At 43.4% G+C, this 14,198-nt stretch overlaps 1 protein-coding gene across 1 annotated transcript in view; it reads left to right on the top strand.

The window, feature by feature from the left end:
• Positions 1 to 6,757, top strand: part of LRRK2 (leucine rich repeat kinase 2) — a 61,867-nt gene extending 55,110 nt beyond the window's left edge. Inside the window, exons 50-51 of the mRNA XM_059472360.1 lie at positions 3,071 to 3,145; positions 5,040 to 6,757. Of these exons, the coding sequence (XP_059328343.1) occupies positions 3,071 to 3,145; positions 5,040 to 5,161 (197 nt within the window). The 3' untranslated portion in view covers positions 5,162 to 6,757. The remainder of the gene's footprint in view (positions 1 to 3,070; positions 3,146 to 5,039) is intronic.
• The last annotated feature ends 7,441 nt before the right edge of the window (positions 6,758 to 14,198 follow it).

The following is a 14,198-nucleotide window of genomic DNA, read 5'->3' as shown; positions in this document are numbered from 1 at the left end:
TGAGGTTTGCTCTGTGCTGCTTGTTGTGGTGTTCCAGGAACAGATTAGCATTACCCAGGATTTGTTCATTCATGCTACTCCACTGCTGTCCTCTTCCATCATTGTCAGACTCTAGGGTGCAAACTGAGCAGGCTGAATACCTGAGCCCACATAAATCAGCAGCTCTTCCCTGGCTGGTCACTGGTCTGCACATGAACTCCCCACCTTACCTGCATCCCTATGCTGTGCTTCAGCACAGCTCTCACCATCCTGTCACAGGTCACTCTGTCTTCTCTTACATGTGTCTGCCTTTGTTCTTTCTCCATCTCAAGTGTTGCACTTATGGCTTCTCTTTCTGTGGACTATACTGGATTTTAATAATTTTTCTTTCATTGCTTATTGGCTAGTTTTCTTCTTCTGTCCTCATTCAGGAATGGTTCTTTTAGATTTGGGTCACAGGCAGATCAGAGCAGAGCTGGTAAAGTGCTACACACCTGGACTTGGGGTGTGGACTTGTACAGATGTGCTGCTGCTTTCATCAGGGACAGTTGTTTTGAGCTACTGTAGGCAGACAGGAGTTGTGAGGTTTCAGTGGTGACCACCAACAGCCACAGGAATGCAGCTGAGGAAGGGACACTCTTTGGCTGTTGAAGCTTCCTTCACCTGTGCACTGTCCTGCACCTTTCTCAAAAGTAATAAAAGCCATATAAACTCAAGTTTGTGGTACTGCTGTGGTGAATACAGTCAAAATACACATAGTTCAAAAAGTACTTTGTGGCACAATATGTGGATTCCCATCCCTTTCCACCGTGTTTTGGAAAAAACTCTGGAGTTTCCTTGTCAGTGTTATTTAAAATGTGTTTGCTGTCCAAAAAAAAACAAACAAGCAAACACTGAAGCTGTTGTGAATTCAGCAGCACACTGTAATTCTGCTAGTAAATATCACAGTTGTAGGCTGTGGATGTTTTCTCTGTACCACGAGGAACTTACTCTGCAAGCTGTTTCTTCCTTTCTGGCACCAGATGAATCCATAGACTGCAGTCAGGTCATAGTTCTGGCAAGGCTGTATGAGTCAAACATACCTCACCTTCCTCTGCTTTCCTTTGCCTGAAACAGCAAGTGTTACAGTCTGGTCAGAGCCCAGCTGGTAATGGTGCCAGCTACAGCAGAGCATTATCATTCCATCTAGGCCTGATGGCTACAGTGTTAGTGTCTTAAAGGGACATTTTATTTTCAGCACTTTGTAAAGAATAGTTGCTATGAAAACATAATAATTTTTGCCTTGCTGCTGTCATTGATTGGGAAAATATATAGAATAGTGTGATTTAAAAAGCCTTGAGGCTCAGTCATGTCAAAATTTTAATCAACATTTTATTTATAGAAAAATTAATATTGAGGAGTTTAGCTTCATTTGCACAAATCTCAAGAACAGAAAATAAGATTGATATATGCAGTTTGATGTGCATTTTTTTCTTTTGATCATCTTTTTGCAGCAATTATTTATAAGGGCTAGAGTTTTTTTCCTAAATTCAAGGACTTGGTTTCTACTGGAATCCCTGAAAATGGCACTGAGGCTGCTGAGCAGTGTTTCAACAGTACCACATTGCTTATATGAAATAAGAGAAGATAGAGAGAAATATTTTTTATAATATTTGTGTGAAATAGTTTCATTTAAGGTTAAAATATATAATGTCATGGAGAGGTAAAAAAGGAAAAAGAGATTGCCAGACTTTGAGACATTAATTTTATCTGTACTTCATATATGAATATGGAAATACAATGTTGTTTTCCAACTCTGTTACCTAACACATTGATGTTCAACAGGCATGAGACTTACCATAGAGAATAATTTAGATATAAATTTCTTGTTTATTTTGCAAGTGCAAATTTAGATTTCTATACGGTAAGACAGGACCAAGGTCTAAATAAGAAACATTATACTTGAGTTCCAATCACTTTTGTAAGGAGTATGGATAGGACTGGCTATAGGAAAAAATTAAATTTATGAAAAATCTGAGCATGGAGCACGAGTGTGGTTTCTACCATCCCTCATCTACTATAAGCGGACTTACATCACTCTCAGAGGAGAATATAGTGCTGAACTCCTTGGGGCAGGAAACACCTCTCTCTACCTTGCAGAGGTCCCAGGCATGTTAAACTTCCCAACTGCAGCTTTCACACAAAAAGTTAAGCCATATTCCAGACTATTTATGCCCCAGGAACTGCTCCCCTGCTCATGTTTGCCCTGGGAGCATCAGGCTCCATGCTTGAAGCTGCAGTGGGGTGTCTGCACAGGGGGGCTGCTCCTTCCCTGGCCTGCTCCTCTCCAGGGACCCAGGCTGGGCCCTGGATTCCCCTACCAGCTGAAAGCCAAGGGCTCTCCACCCTCATGTGCTGCCAGTAGGAACAGGGAGCTGCTGTGGCAGGAGAACATGTGACAGCTTCTGTCTATCTTTGCAAGACATTTATAGACATGACTTGTTGAAAATAAGCAGGAAGTTGATATTGAAACACTGGCACATTCTGTTTATCCTTTTGTGATCCAACCACTCCTGTCTTCCAGGTCTTTTTTTTTTTGTGTTATTCATTAGGCAGCTTCTTATGATCTATCTCCTATTTCCACTTCCCACCCATATGCCATCATAAGTTTTAGTTCATAGTTTTTACTCAGTTTTTTGTCATATTTGGTTGGTTTGGTTTTTTTCATAACTGAACTGGTACGTTTGCTGTGCACTGGGACTTCACTTGCAGCCTGTCCTTTTGCTGTGACATGTTTCCTGTGACTCTGCCACCTCTGCCTGTGCTGTATAATAGGGTGCTTTGTTTTGGGCTTGTTCAGCAGGCTGGTGGGCTGATCCTGTGCTTATGCCTTGGAACCCTGATAAACCCTGACATTAAATGGAGATGGGAACTATATTGTCTTTGTGTCTGGGTTTTTCATGGTTAATGATTTTGAATAAAGGGTCTGATTGATTGAACTCTGCTTTCTGTCCTCTTATGCTCTTATGCCTTGATGTCATTTACTCTTTCTGTATTGAATTACAAAGTTCACATTGAAATTAAGATTTGACATTTTATTTCTTTGTAAAAGGGAGTCTCAAGAATGTGGTCCTTGTTTTGGGATATTGCTATAAAAGTGACACTGAAGACAACAAATATCACAAAGGTATCTGCATTGTGTTTTACTAACTTGTATTATTAGTGGAGGAGACACTATTGTGCTTGACTACTCACTGAGAGTGAAGAGTTGATCATCATTTGACGAAATTTTATTGAAACACTACTATTAAGTAGTTTTTGTTTTATTTTGCATATCTGGGGTCATACAAACTGAAAGTAACTTCCAAAAAAGGATCTGAGGAAGCCACTGTTTGAAGGATTTAATACAATTTGTTTCAAAGCTGTATTTGGAGAGTAAATGTCATTGTCCAGTTGGAGAATGTATCAAATGGATTTCCAGAGGTGTCTGTGCTAGGTCAGGAATCCCCGGTGCTTTCATGAGTGATGTGAATGAAAGAATAGTGAATGTACTTTTTAGTTTTGCAGACAACTCACAGCTAAGACAAGCTCCCCAGAGGGCAGGATTAGAAGTCAAAGTGACCCTGACAAATAGAACTAATGGTCTGGAAGGAAATAGGATACAATTCTGTAAGGACAAATGCAAGACCTTTATTTAATTAGGAATAATCTGCTGCACCAGCATGAGGAAATGATCAGCTTAAACAGCAGTGCTGCAGAAAATGGGTCAGAATTGATCAGAAGCTGGTCATGAATCAGCCCTGTCACGTGGGTGCAGATGAGGCAAACACCACTCTCACACCATGAAAGTGGTGTCTATAAGGCATGAGCTAATTCTTACACTCTGCTGGGTGCTAATGTGGCCTTCTCCTAGAGGACCCTAACCATTTATTGCTGAATGATCTGGACTATTAGGAATAATCCAGAGGAGACAAATGCAACCTGTGAGGAAATGTTGAAGGGAATTAAATTGGTTAATATAAATAAAGCTTAGAGAGGACACAATAATAGCCTTCAAATATGTAAATGAAGAGCAAGAGAATAAAGACTTCTCTATATTCCCCGTGGGTAGGATAAGCACTAACAGGTTTCTGTTACAGCAAGGGAGATTTCGGTCAGACATCGGTAAAAGTTTCCTGATAATTAGGACAGCAAAGTGCTGGAAGATAGAAGAGCTGCATCTTTAGATTTTTCTAAGAACAGTTAAAGTTGATGCTCTGATCAATGCCCTTCTTCATCTTTATCTCATCCCTGTTTCAGTGACCCCTAAAAATGTGGCAATGACAGTATAAAGTTAAGGAGGGCAAGTGTGGGTGAGCTGACTGAAATGACTGAAACTTTAGAGCATTGGGTTTACATTGTGGTATTCCCCAATTTCTGAACCATAAGAACCTTTTTTGGCTTGTTAGCATTTTTATTTTATTTAAGAATGACATTAATTACAGAGAAGAATCAGGGACTCCAGAATGCTTGGGGCCTTAGTTTGTAAGCCTCAGTTCATGTAAGTGTTCTCAGTTGTCCCTATTCCACTAAAAACAGTGTGAATTTTTCATGAACAAAGAGTTGTTTGCATGAATGGAGACTGAGGAAGTGACCTTTTCTTAGTATATTCACTACTTAAATTAAATCAATTTTTATTTTACAGTGAATGTGGTTTGAGTCTCATAGGCATTGGGGTATATCTGCTTGGAAAGACAGATGAAATTTTAGCAGCACCTCAGTATTGGCATTAGCTGTAGCTCAGGTCAGTTCCTTAATGCCCATGGGCACCAGAAATGGTTTTTTTTCAAGTACTTTTAAATGGTATAGTCTAAATTTAGGAACTAGAATGCAAATCATTGTGCAAATACAAACAGCTTGTAACACATAACTGCATCACCTCACACACAAAGTGTCATGGAATTTGTCTTCTGGGTCTTAATGATCATGCTTCATTGGGTAAATTTATGAGTAATTGAGAACAAGCAGATAAGCAAAATAATTTCTAATTATGCAGTAACTCATCTCTGTTGCAGTTTTCAAATTCTCATTTTTTTCCCCAGAGTTACAATCCTGCGTGTCAGTGTGGGACATTAACCTGCCCCATGAAGTGCAAAACCTGAAAAAACACATAGAAATGAGACAGGAATTAGCAGAAAAAATGAAGAGCTTTTCTTTGGACTGAAAAGTCACCCTGCAAGTGCCATTTTTTTTCTAGTCTTCCATCCTAACATACTGTGCAATATTTACAACTTCTTCTTCCTGTTATTTTTAACCTAAAGCAGGAAGAAAATTACCATGAAAGTATTCATAGGATGCCAAGAAGAAAGAAGTTATTTTTAATATTTGAAAGGACAGAAAACTGTTGGGAATTTCTGATTCTAAAATGCTATCATGGATCTGTTGTTTACCTGTGAAGTTCTGCTCTCTGCAACTATGGCTCATCTTAGGTATAACATCGTTCATTCAGTTTTTGATCCCAGTTAAACTGGGAATAAGCCAGGAGACTATAAGTGGCTCTAATTTACTTCATTATCTCTATGAGTTGACACTCTAATAAGAAGCAAAATTTAAGCCTCTGTGTGCTTACTGCACTTTGCATGTATGAGTTTGCTCCTGTGATTCATGCTTTAGTAATGTCAGAGCTCGTGACCCTGTGAAAAAACGTCATCTAACAGCAGTGTTTAAAGGAATATGTAATTACTACATTACTGTTTAAAACAAAAGGCAGAATTGTCTGTGTTTCTACCATGAATAATTGACTTTTTTTTTCCATTATGACCAGAAAAAACCCCATTGTGCTACTCTAATAAAATAGCTCCAGATTAAACACACGGTGAGGCCTCCGCACGTCAGTGCCCTCGTGCAGCGCTGCAGTCACAGCACTGGGCTGGGAACAGTGCCAGGCACAAAACTCCCTTGGGCAGCTCTCTGGGAAGAGAGAAGAGAAAGCACGGGGTCACTGCTCTGGTCTAAATGCTGCTATGACTTGCTCTTAGTCCAACTTGCTTGTTTGCTTACCTCAGTCTAAAAAAAGGGGAACTTTTGCTTTGATTTTTCTAACATGCAAAGTTTCTACTTATTCTTGTTGGAATTTGTGTTGTTTTGGGGGTAATCAGGGGAACCTTGAGGAGTGTAAGAACTGGCTGCCTCTTCCAAATTTGTTTCTACACATCATCATTCAAGAGCCACTTTTTGCTGCTTTCTGGCTGTAAGTGCAAGCTGCTGCTTACAGCCCACACTGACCTGCTCTAAGGACGTGCCTTATTTCTGTCCTCCTGAAGACAGGCACTTCTTTTTTTGATACCACAAGAATCCACAGGGTGCTCCCAAAAACCTCAGGGAGTGGAGCATCCAGAGCCATTCCTGAGTCTATGGAGCTGAACAAGGTTGAGCAACCAAAAAGTTCTCAGTTTTTTGTTTGGGGTTTTTTTTGTGTTTTTTGTTTGTTTCTTTCTTTTTGGAAAATTACATACTGGGACAACAGCATTTCTTATGTCCAACTCTAGCATTGATCTATTTTCTGCCAGTTGTGGAATGCATACTCAGGATTCTTTTCAGATATGCATCCCAGTTTCTATGAATTCTTGTAATCTGTGTACTGAGAAGAATTTGCTATTTATATGGGCTTTTATAACTCAGAAAATATATATTATGTTAGAATGAATATGGTTGGTTTTTTTAAAAAGAAAAGAATATATACATTGTGATTAAGTTCATTTGTAAGTAATTTTGAAATGTAAGCCTAAACATTTCTATTAAAACTGTGCTTTGTTAATAATGTAAGTCTCCTTTCTCATCATTCAATTTTTAAGGAGGGGCTTTTCTGTGCAGCTTTTGTGGCATTTATTTCCTTCAGGATGATGCAAAATCCTGGCTCTGTAAGTATTATTGACACAGCTGCATTCCTGCTGCACACTGCTCTGTTGCAGTGCATGTCTTGAGCCCTTTTCCCTTTCCCTGTTTCCCTTCTGCGTGGTGTTCCTGCAGCCTTCCCCAGAGATGGGAGGTGACCTGTAAGGAGAATTGTCCCTGCAGTCATTCCTCACCTCTCCAAGGCTCTGGATAACATTGATCCATAGATCAATTGGGTCATGCATTCAGTATTACAGGGAGGGCAAAGAACAAAAGAAACAGCAGCCAAAAGAGAGTCAGGAGCTCATTGCAAACCCAACTCAACTGGCCACTGCTGATTTATCTGTGGCTGGAGAGAAAAATTCTGTCATGGTGGTAATTCACTGGGACTGTGAGCACAGTGATCCCACTGCATCCTCACCAAATACTAAAAATAGTACTGCAAGAAAATATTTAGAGAACATCTTGTGTTGGTGCTTCTTGTTCAAAGTGCTCAGGGCCTGGCCTCCCCTCCCCAGCTGGCACCTGCCACCAAGGGCAGGAGCAGCACCATTGAAACCTGCACTAAAAGGAAACCTGTTCCCAGAACATGTCTACTGACAAACTATTAGGAAAGAGGGAAAAATAAATATCCATCACTTCGTGTTCACTCTGGTTTCAGTGGAGCTGTTTGAAACCAGTGCAAGCTGATCACATAAGAGGGCAAGTTCTGTCAGATACAGTTTCTTGCATGCTTAGGATAACATCCAACATGTGAAAACAGATAACCCTTACTTCAGAGGAGAGCCTGTTTGCTCATGGGAAACAAGCATGTGGTGTGGTGTGACTCAACACCTGAGCTGGGACAGGTGAGTAACCCCACGTCCCTCACTACCCTAAAGGGTACTGGGCTTAAACCTAAAGGCAAGGAGACTAAACATACACAATGCTTGATTGGATACTGTTGGGGGTTCTTTAGAGTATCCTTCCCCTCCTGTGCTACTGGCTTTAATTAGAGTAATTCTTTTTTATTGGTTGCTTGCTCTGATAAATTACATATGCAGATTCACCTGGTCATTAATTTTAACCTCATTTCTTTTACAAGCAGTTCCTGTCAATGTCACTATAAACAAGCTGTGCAGCCTGATTTAATGCACTTTTGGAATTATGTCCTGGCATTCTTCTGAACACTCACACTCCCTCCAGTGTCCCCTATTATTATTCTATTACTACTTCATGCACCACTTTGGGGCAAACATAAGGGAGGAGAGAGAATGAGGCCTCTCAGGTGTGGTTTAACCCCAAAACACGGGCATTTGCAAGACAAATAATCCATTCTACAATGAACACTTCAGATACCAGAGACATGAGAAAGTAGTCAGGGAAAACTATGAGTCTCAGTGAATGACAGTGACAGTCATATTTTTCTATTAGTCTTTCAAGTAGAAAAGCATATGAACAATTTTTCTCACTTTCTGGCTTTTGTCATTAATTTAAAAAATATCTGGAAAGAGCTCCCCTTACCTGTCTTAAGAGAACCAAATTTCCTCATCAAAACTAGCAAGTATTCTGTTATTTCTCTCTCAATTAGTTCTTCCTCCCAGGACTGTACTGACCTGCACACTCTCTTACATAAAGCCTTCTTCATGGCCTTTGAACAGGTATAACTCACTGGCTGCCAGCATACTATTTGGTAACTTCTCTTTTTTTTTTGTTCTGTTTTGTTAGGTAGGCATGTGTCTTTGCAACAATTAATTTATAAATACAGAATAGCATAATCACATGAAAATGAAGAATCATACTTATTGCATATCCATATTTTAAAATTCATTGTTTTAAGAGGAAGAAACTACAAGATGTATTAGTTATTGTTGTATTAACAGAGGGAAACATCATTTACCAAAAATTTAGAAGTGAACCCAGGTGAAATTTCTAACAGACAGTTTCAGGAATGTTCTTTGCTGCTCCTGTGAGATGTGCAAGCACTGTGAGGACAGTGCCTTGACCTTTAGGCACCTCAGCAAGACTCCTCAATACTTACACTGGTCCTTGTTCGGTTAAGCAGCAGAATTAAAATAATTATTAAATGGTGATACAACTTTTTTCCCTGCAGTCACCTTGATGCTGACTGCTACCCACCTTTTTACATGGGTTGTTTGGACTGAGCAGTAAACTGGAATAATTTTTTTAAGGTAATTCAAATTTATGATACACCAATAGATCTATTTAAAAAACAGTAGCTTTTTTAAACTATGCCAGTATGATTCTAGTAAAAACATGATGAAAGTCAGAAAACAAGCAAAGGTCTTTTCTTTTTTCCTTTTCCACTGTGTTGCTTTGCCTTCCTGCTGCCAGAGGTTTTAGTGCTGCTGTCAGTCCCTACAAAGGCCGTCACTAATTAGTGAGGAGAGACTTAACACTCAATGCGCTGTCTTTGGCGGAGGTGATTATTTACTTCACTTCACCACAGCTCATTAATGTTACTGATCTGAAAAGTTAAAGCAGACAGAAGAAGGGAAAGAAATTAAAATCTCCTGGGGCCATTTTAGTGTTTTGCCTTTTCTGAACCATTTTTTCCCGTGCCGTGTCGTGGCCCTGGCTCCTGACGGCACAGCTGTGTCTGGGAGAGGGGCAGGCTCGGCTGGGGGGGCTGTGGCACCGCTGCCACCCAGCCGAGAAGCACTGAAACCATTCTGCAGGAAAGCGGGGCGGGAGAGAAGGGAGGAAAGAGAGATAAATGGAGAAATAAATAACAAGCAGAAGCTGGCAGCGTCAGTGCTCAGCAGCCGAGCCGGCAGCGTTGCGGGGGCCGGGGCCCGGCTTTGGTGCTGCCAGTGCCGCCTCACGGATCCCCTCAGGGCCCTCCTCCCAGCGAGGTCAGGCAGAAAACGCGGCCAAATGCTACCCAGTGCTCAAGGATGCCTGGGCAGGAGCGAGCAGGCTGGAATCCCCTCCAGCGACATCGGGCTGCATCCCACCGGGAGCTTCCAGCGCCTCCTGTGCCAACACCTCCCGTGCCGGAGCAGCCCGGCCTGCCCCGGCCGCGGCTCCCTCTCTGGGGCACGCCCGGCCGCGCTGGCCCCGCGCCACCTGCAGAGCTGTTTAACCGGACTGCAAAGGGAACACAACCCGCCACTGCAAGCTCCCTTTTTAAGGGAAGAATGAGCCACAAGCAGTCCCAGCAGGGAGGGACAGGCCCCGCTCAGCCCCACGCAGTGACCGGGGAGCGGTGCCGCAGCCCACGGGGTCCCACGGCTGCAGCATCGCCGCCTCCTCCCCTGCTCGGGGTCCGCGCAGGGCCCAGCCCGCACAGCGCCATCGGCCCTGAGGGCACAGCGAGCCGCGACAGGCCACGGACAGTGACCCGTGTAGTGCCGACGGAAACAGCTGGCACTTTTCACTAGAGATACACCAGCATAAGGTCGGAGAGTCTCACTTCTGCTTTTTCTTGCCACAACACCTCTGCAGTTGCCTTGAACACATCTGTTTTCTGTGGAGTTACAAGAAACATCCACCCCCACCCCCATCTGCCAGGCTCCTGGGCTCTGCAATTGGGACTTCAAATCAACTGAGCTAAGGCTGAGGCCCAGAAATGACAACTTTATACCAGTATCATCAGAGATCACAAGAAATAAATATTTTATAAAAGCTGCAGGATGCTCTCAAAGCTGTGAGCCCTTGGATGAGCAGCAGCAGAGGCTGCAGTTTGCCACACAGGTGCTGCTAGTGGAGGAATGAAAGCCAGCCCATTCCCCCTCAGGTGATGCTGGCCATGTAAAAAGTATTTCCTCTCTCCACAAGCCTCCAGAGACTGTTACAGTGACCACTCCTTTGCATTAGTCAGGTTCGAGTGAAACTCAAAGGATGCTTTTAAACCGCATATGGTAAGTAAAGGTTTAATGAGCTTCCTGTTTTTCCAAAGAAGTTCAGAATTTGCAAAGCGAATTTCTAAACTTCAAGAAAGGTGCCCACTAAAGCCCACACTACCGGCTGAAGCACGGCCACCGCAGCACCTGATGCATGCAGAGCCAAAGGTGGGGGCACCCTGCCCTGCTCAGTTTAAATGCCACTGTTGTTCACAGTCACGTTTAGTAACCAAAAGGAATTAAGCTTTGCTAAACAGTAATTTTCAAATGTTATTCATGAGTCAAAACTCAGCTCCCCCTGCTTTTTTTTTCTTTTCCAAAATAGTCCTACGTGCTGAGCACTCTACAACTGGACAATCTCGTGGCAAAATACACTCTCACCTTGTAATTACAGGAAAATTTTTAAGGGTAAAACCCAACCCCAAACCCTTTCAGTTCCATTTTTATGGCTATTACAGCTAAACCTAGCAATAGACACCAACACCTGGGCTCTGCAGGGACTCAGAAGTGGCTGCTGCAGAGCAACTGGTTCTGCTGAAAGAGTCTGAAATCTGCTTTGCTGCCCAGCCTGGCCAGCAGCTGTTTGCCTCTTGTCCCCAGACCATACCAGGGTTCCCCTGACCCCAAACCAGTCTGGCTTTGTGTTTCATTCTTTCACAAATAAAATTACTGGTCCTGCAACTCTGAATATTTCTATATATATATGCAAAGCAAAACAAAACCAAAAACCCAAACCACAAACAAACAAAAAACCCCAAACCAAGCCACAGTGAGATTTTGCTTGAATTTTGGTAAGTGGAAGCCCCACTTGTTTTCAGAGCATGCCTTCAGCTCTCACCCAGGGGAGGCTGCACTACGCAGCCTTAAAGGTTCATGTTTTGATTAGTTCATGTACCAGCTCTCACAAAACTCCTCTGGAAGGCAGGAAAAGGTGACACTGCCTTTCTCCTGGGCCAGCAGCAACCAGAAATGCTTTGGAAATGATGCTAAGCTATGGCAGAAAATATGAATTATTTCACATGCTTTTAACTAAGTCAGCTCAAATGCATGCCAGTGATCTCGCAAGCACTGTGTGGAAGGGCAGATGGTGGACAGACCTGCACCATCAAACCCTTGCCAGTGCACAAAAGGCAGTAGGCAAAGTCCCTTAAGGCTCCTTGAAGCATTAATTGCTAAACATTAACGTTATATTGCAAGCATGGACATTTTCTCTCACCAGCAGGTCCACTGCCAAGGCCAAATATCAGACATAATTTGCATTCACTGGGCATTGGCAGAAAAATAAAAGTATCTTTTTTACAACAAGTATCTTTGCACCAGTCTGAGTAAGGAAGGTGCAAATAAACCCCAGCTTTGGGGATGCCTTTTAAAAACAGAGGTCTTAGCAAGTATCCCCAAACAAGCTGTTCTTTCCCATCTTCCCAGAAGTAAGCTGCAGCACTTGGCTGCCTCTGAAGAAATAGGGAGCAAAGAGTTTTAGTATCACCAGAGCCACTGGAGATGCGACAAGGTGATCACAGCCTCCTGCTTCAGGGTCACTGCATCATTACACAAGACAGCCTTAGCAACAGATGCTCTCACAGAGAGCTCAGCAGCAAAAGGACAAGGCAACAGCTGCCTCCCTGACCTTGGTTTTGTCTGCTCAGTTAATCACAGCTGCATTTATACACCAAGTATTATCTGCCTCTGACCCTTGCTAAGCAACTACACCCTCTGCTTAGGGCTTGGTTTGTCAGATCAGTCCCTGAAAAGCTTTAAAAGATCCTGCAAGGGCAGGAAGGAAGGTTGTTGCTCAGTTCCACGCAGGACTGATTGCAGCAGCCCATGTCCCTGTACTGCCATGGACACCCCAAACAGGCACCCCAGGCAGAGCCAGTGGCTGCAGAGAAAGGCTGAGCCCCCTACCTGCAGTACAGGTCCTCACCACAGAGCTTTTGAGAGGGAAAGAGGTGAATTTTCTTTCAAATTACTTACCTGTTTCTAGGATGAGAATTTCAGGGGAAAGCAGCTTGGGTTTGCTTTTTTAAAAAATGCCTGCTACATCTCTTAACCTAATCCCTTTCCAGCTATAGACAGACATTCATTTCCTCCCCATCTCTCCACTAGCAAGAGTTCCAGAACATCTGCTAGAAAAGTCAGGGAAAAGAACGAAAAGATCCTGATGTAGAGAAATTTCCATTCCTTTACCCACTTGACTGTGTTCTTGTGGTGTGTCCTGCAGTAGGCACCAATGCACAATACAGAGGTGGTAAAAAGATGGCAGCCATAGAGTGGCATCCATGCCAGCCTGAGTCCCACACACAGCCTCCTGTCCCACTGCCCAGCCACACCCACCACAGCCCCTCATACACAACTCAAGAGCACAGCACACTCACCTAGAACACTATTATTATGGTAAGTTACATTAATTTACCCCTTCTCTCAGCCCACAATCGATTTTCCCCAGTGTTCTCTCACAGCTGCAGGTTTGATCACAGCCTGTCTCTGCCCTGCCAGTTTGCTTTTGCTGCCCTGTCCACAGAGCAGGTACCTGCCCCAACAGCCTCCCTGCACACTGAAATCTCACCCCACCTTCTGCTGTACCATACCAGCAACCCCTTACTGAGGGACCCCTGCAGTGCCAGGGATGGCTACAGTCTTGCCTTTTCCTTTCTATTTTGTGAAAGGCACCCAGGAAGTACCATCACAACTCAAGAGATTTTATAGTAACTTGTCAATGCTGCGTGGTGCTGGCTGGCAGGTGACATGGCCAAAGATGGCCTGTTCTGTTAAAAACCCAGATTGGTGCTTGCCCTTGAGCCATAAAACCATCACTGGAGCAGGATCTGTTCCCACCCCTCCCCAGCCCTTGGGTCTGGCACCAGCTTCCCACAACACTGGGGTGCACTCAGGAGATACCTCCACCCAGGCACAGCACCCCAGGTCTGAGGCAGGCACGGTGACAGGGCTCTGCTAACACAGCCTCTCCCTGGGGGAGCAGGGCAGCAGCAGGACACAGCCCAAACCACCCTGCCTGGGAGTGGGGAATGGTTGTTGGCCAGACAGACCCTGGTGTGCAAATGGTGTGCTGGGAACACACCTGATAAAGGTTAAAACTGTCTTCCCCTGGGCTCTCTCTCCTCACCAGCCTGTAAGAGCAAAGGATAAAAATACATCATTTTGACCATCTTTCCTAACCCCAAAAAAAGTATTTTCATCTATTATCTCCCTTTCAGAAAATACACATCACATTAACTTCTGGGCTTCTGTTTCCCTTGGGACACCCATTCCTCCCATTTTTTCATCCTACACTCACTTTTGCGTAATGCAAATAAATGTTACCCAAAAGAAGCCCCTGCAATAAACTACTGTTTTCTCCAGGACTTCTCTGCACTGACAACACATGGTAGCAGGGTCAGCAGTACTGCTCCAACTACCAAACTCACTGTGGAGAGAAAGCAAAGAGCACAGGGTCAAACTGATCCTGCACTCACTTTGCAGTGCAGCACCTCACATCCGATCATAAATTTTCTTCCATTAGCA

This window comes from Ammospiza nelsoni, chromosome 5 (genome assembly GCF_027579445.1).
Source record: "Ammospiza nelsoni isolate bAmmNel1 chromosome 5, bAmmNel1.pri, whole genome shotgun sequence".
NCBI classification, from domain to species: Eukaryota; Metazoa; Chordata; class Aves; order Passeriformes; family Passerellidae; genus Ammospiza; species Ammospiza nelsoni.
The sequence above is the reverse complement of the archived record's forward strand: the minus strand, read 5'-3'. Positions and strand labels throughout refer to the sequence as shown.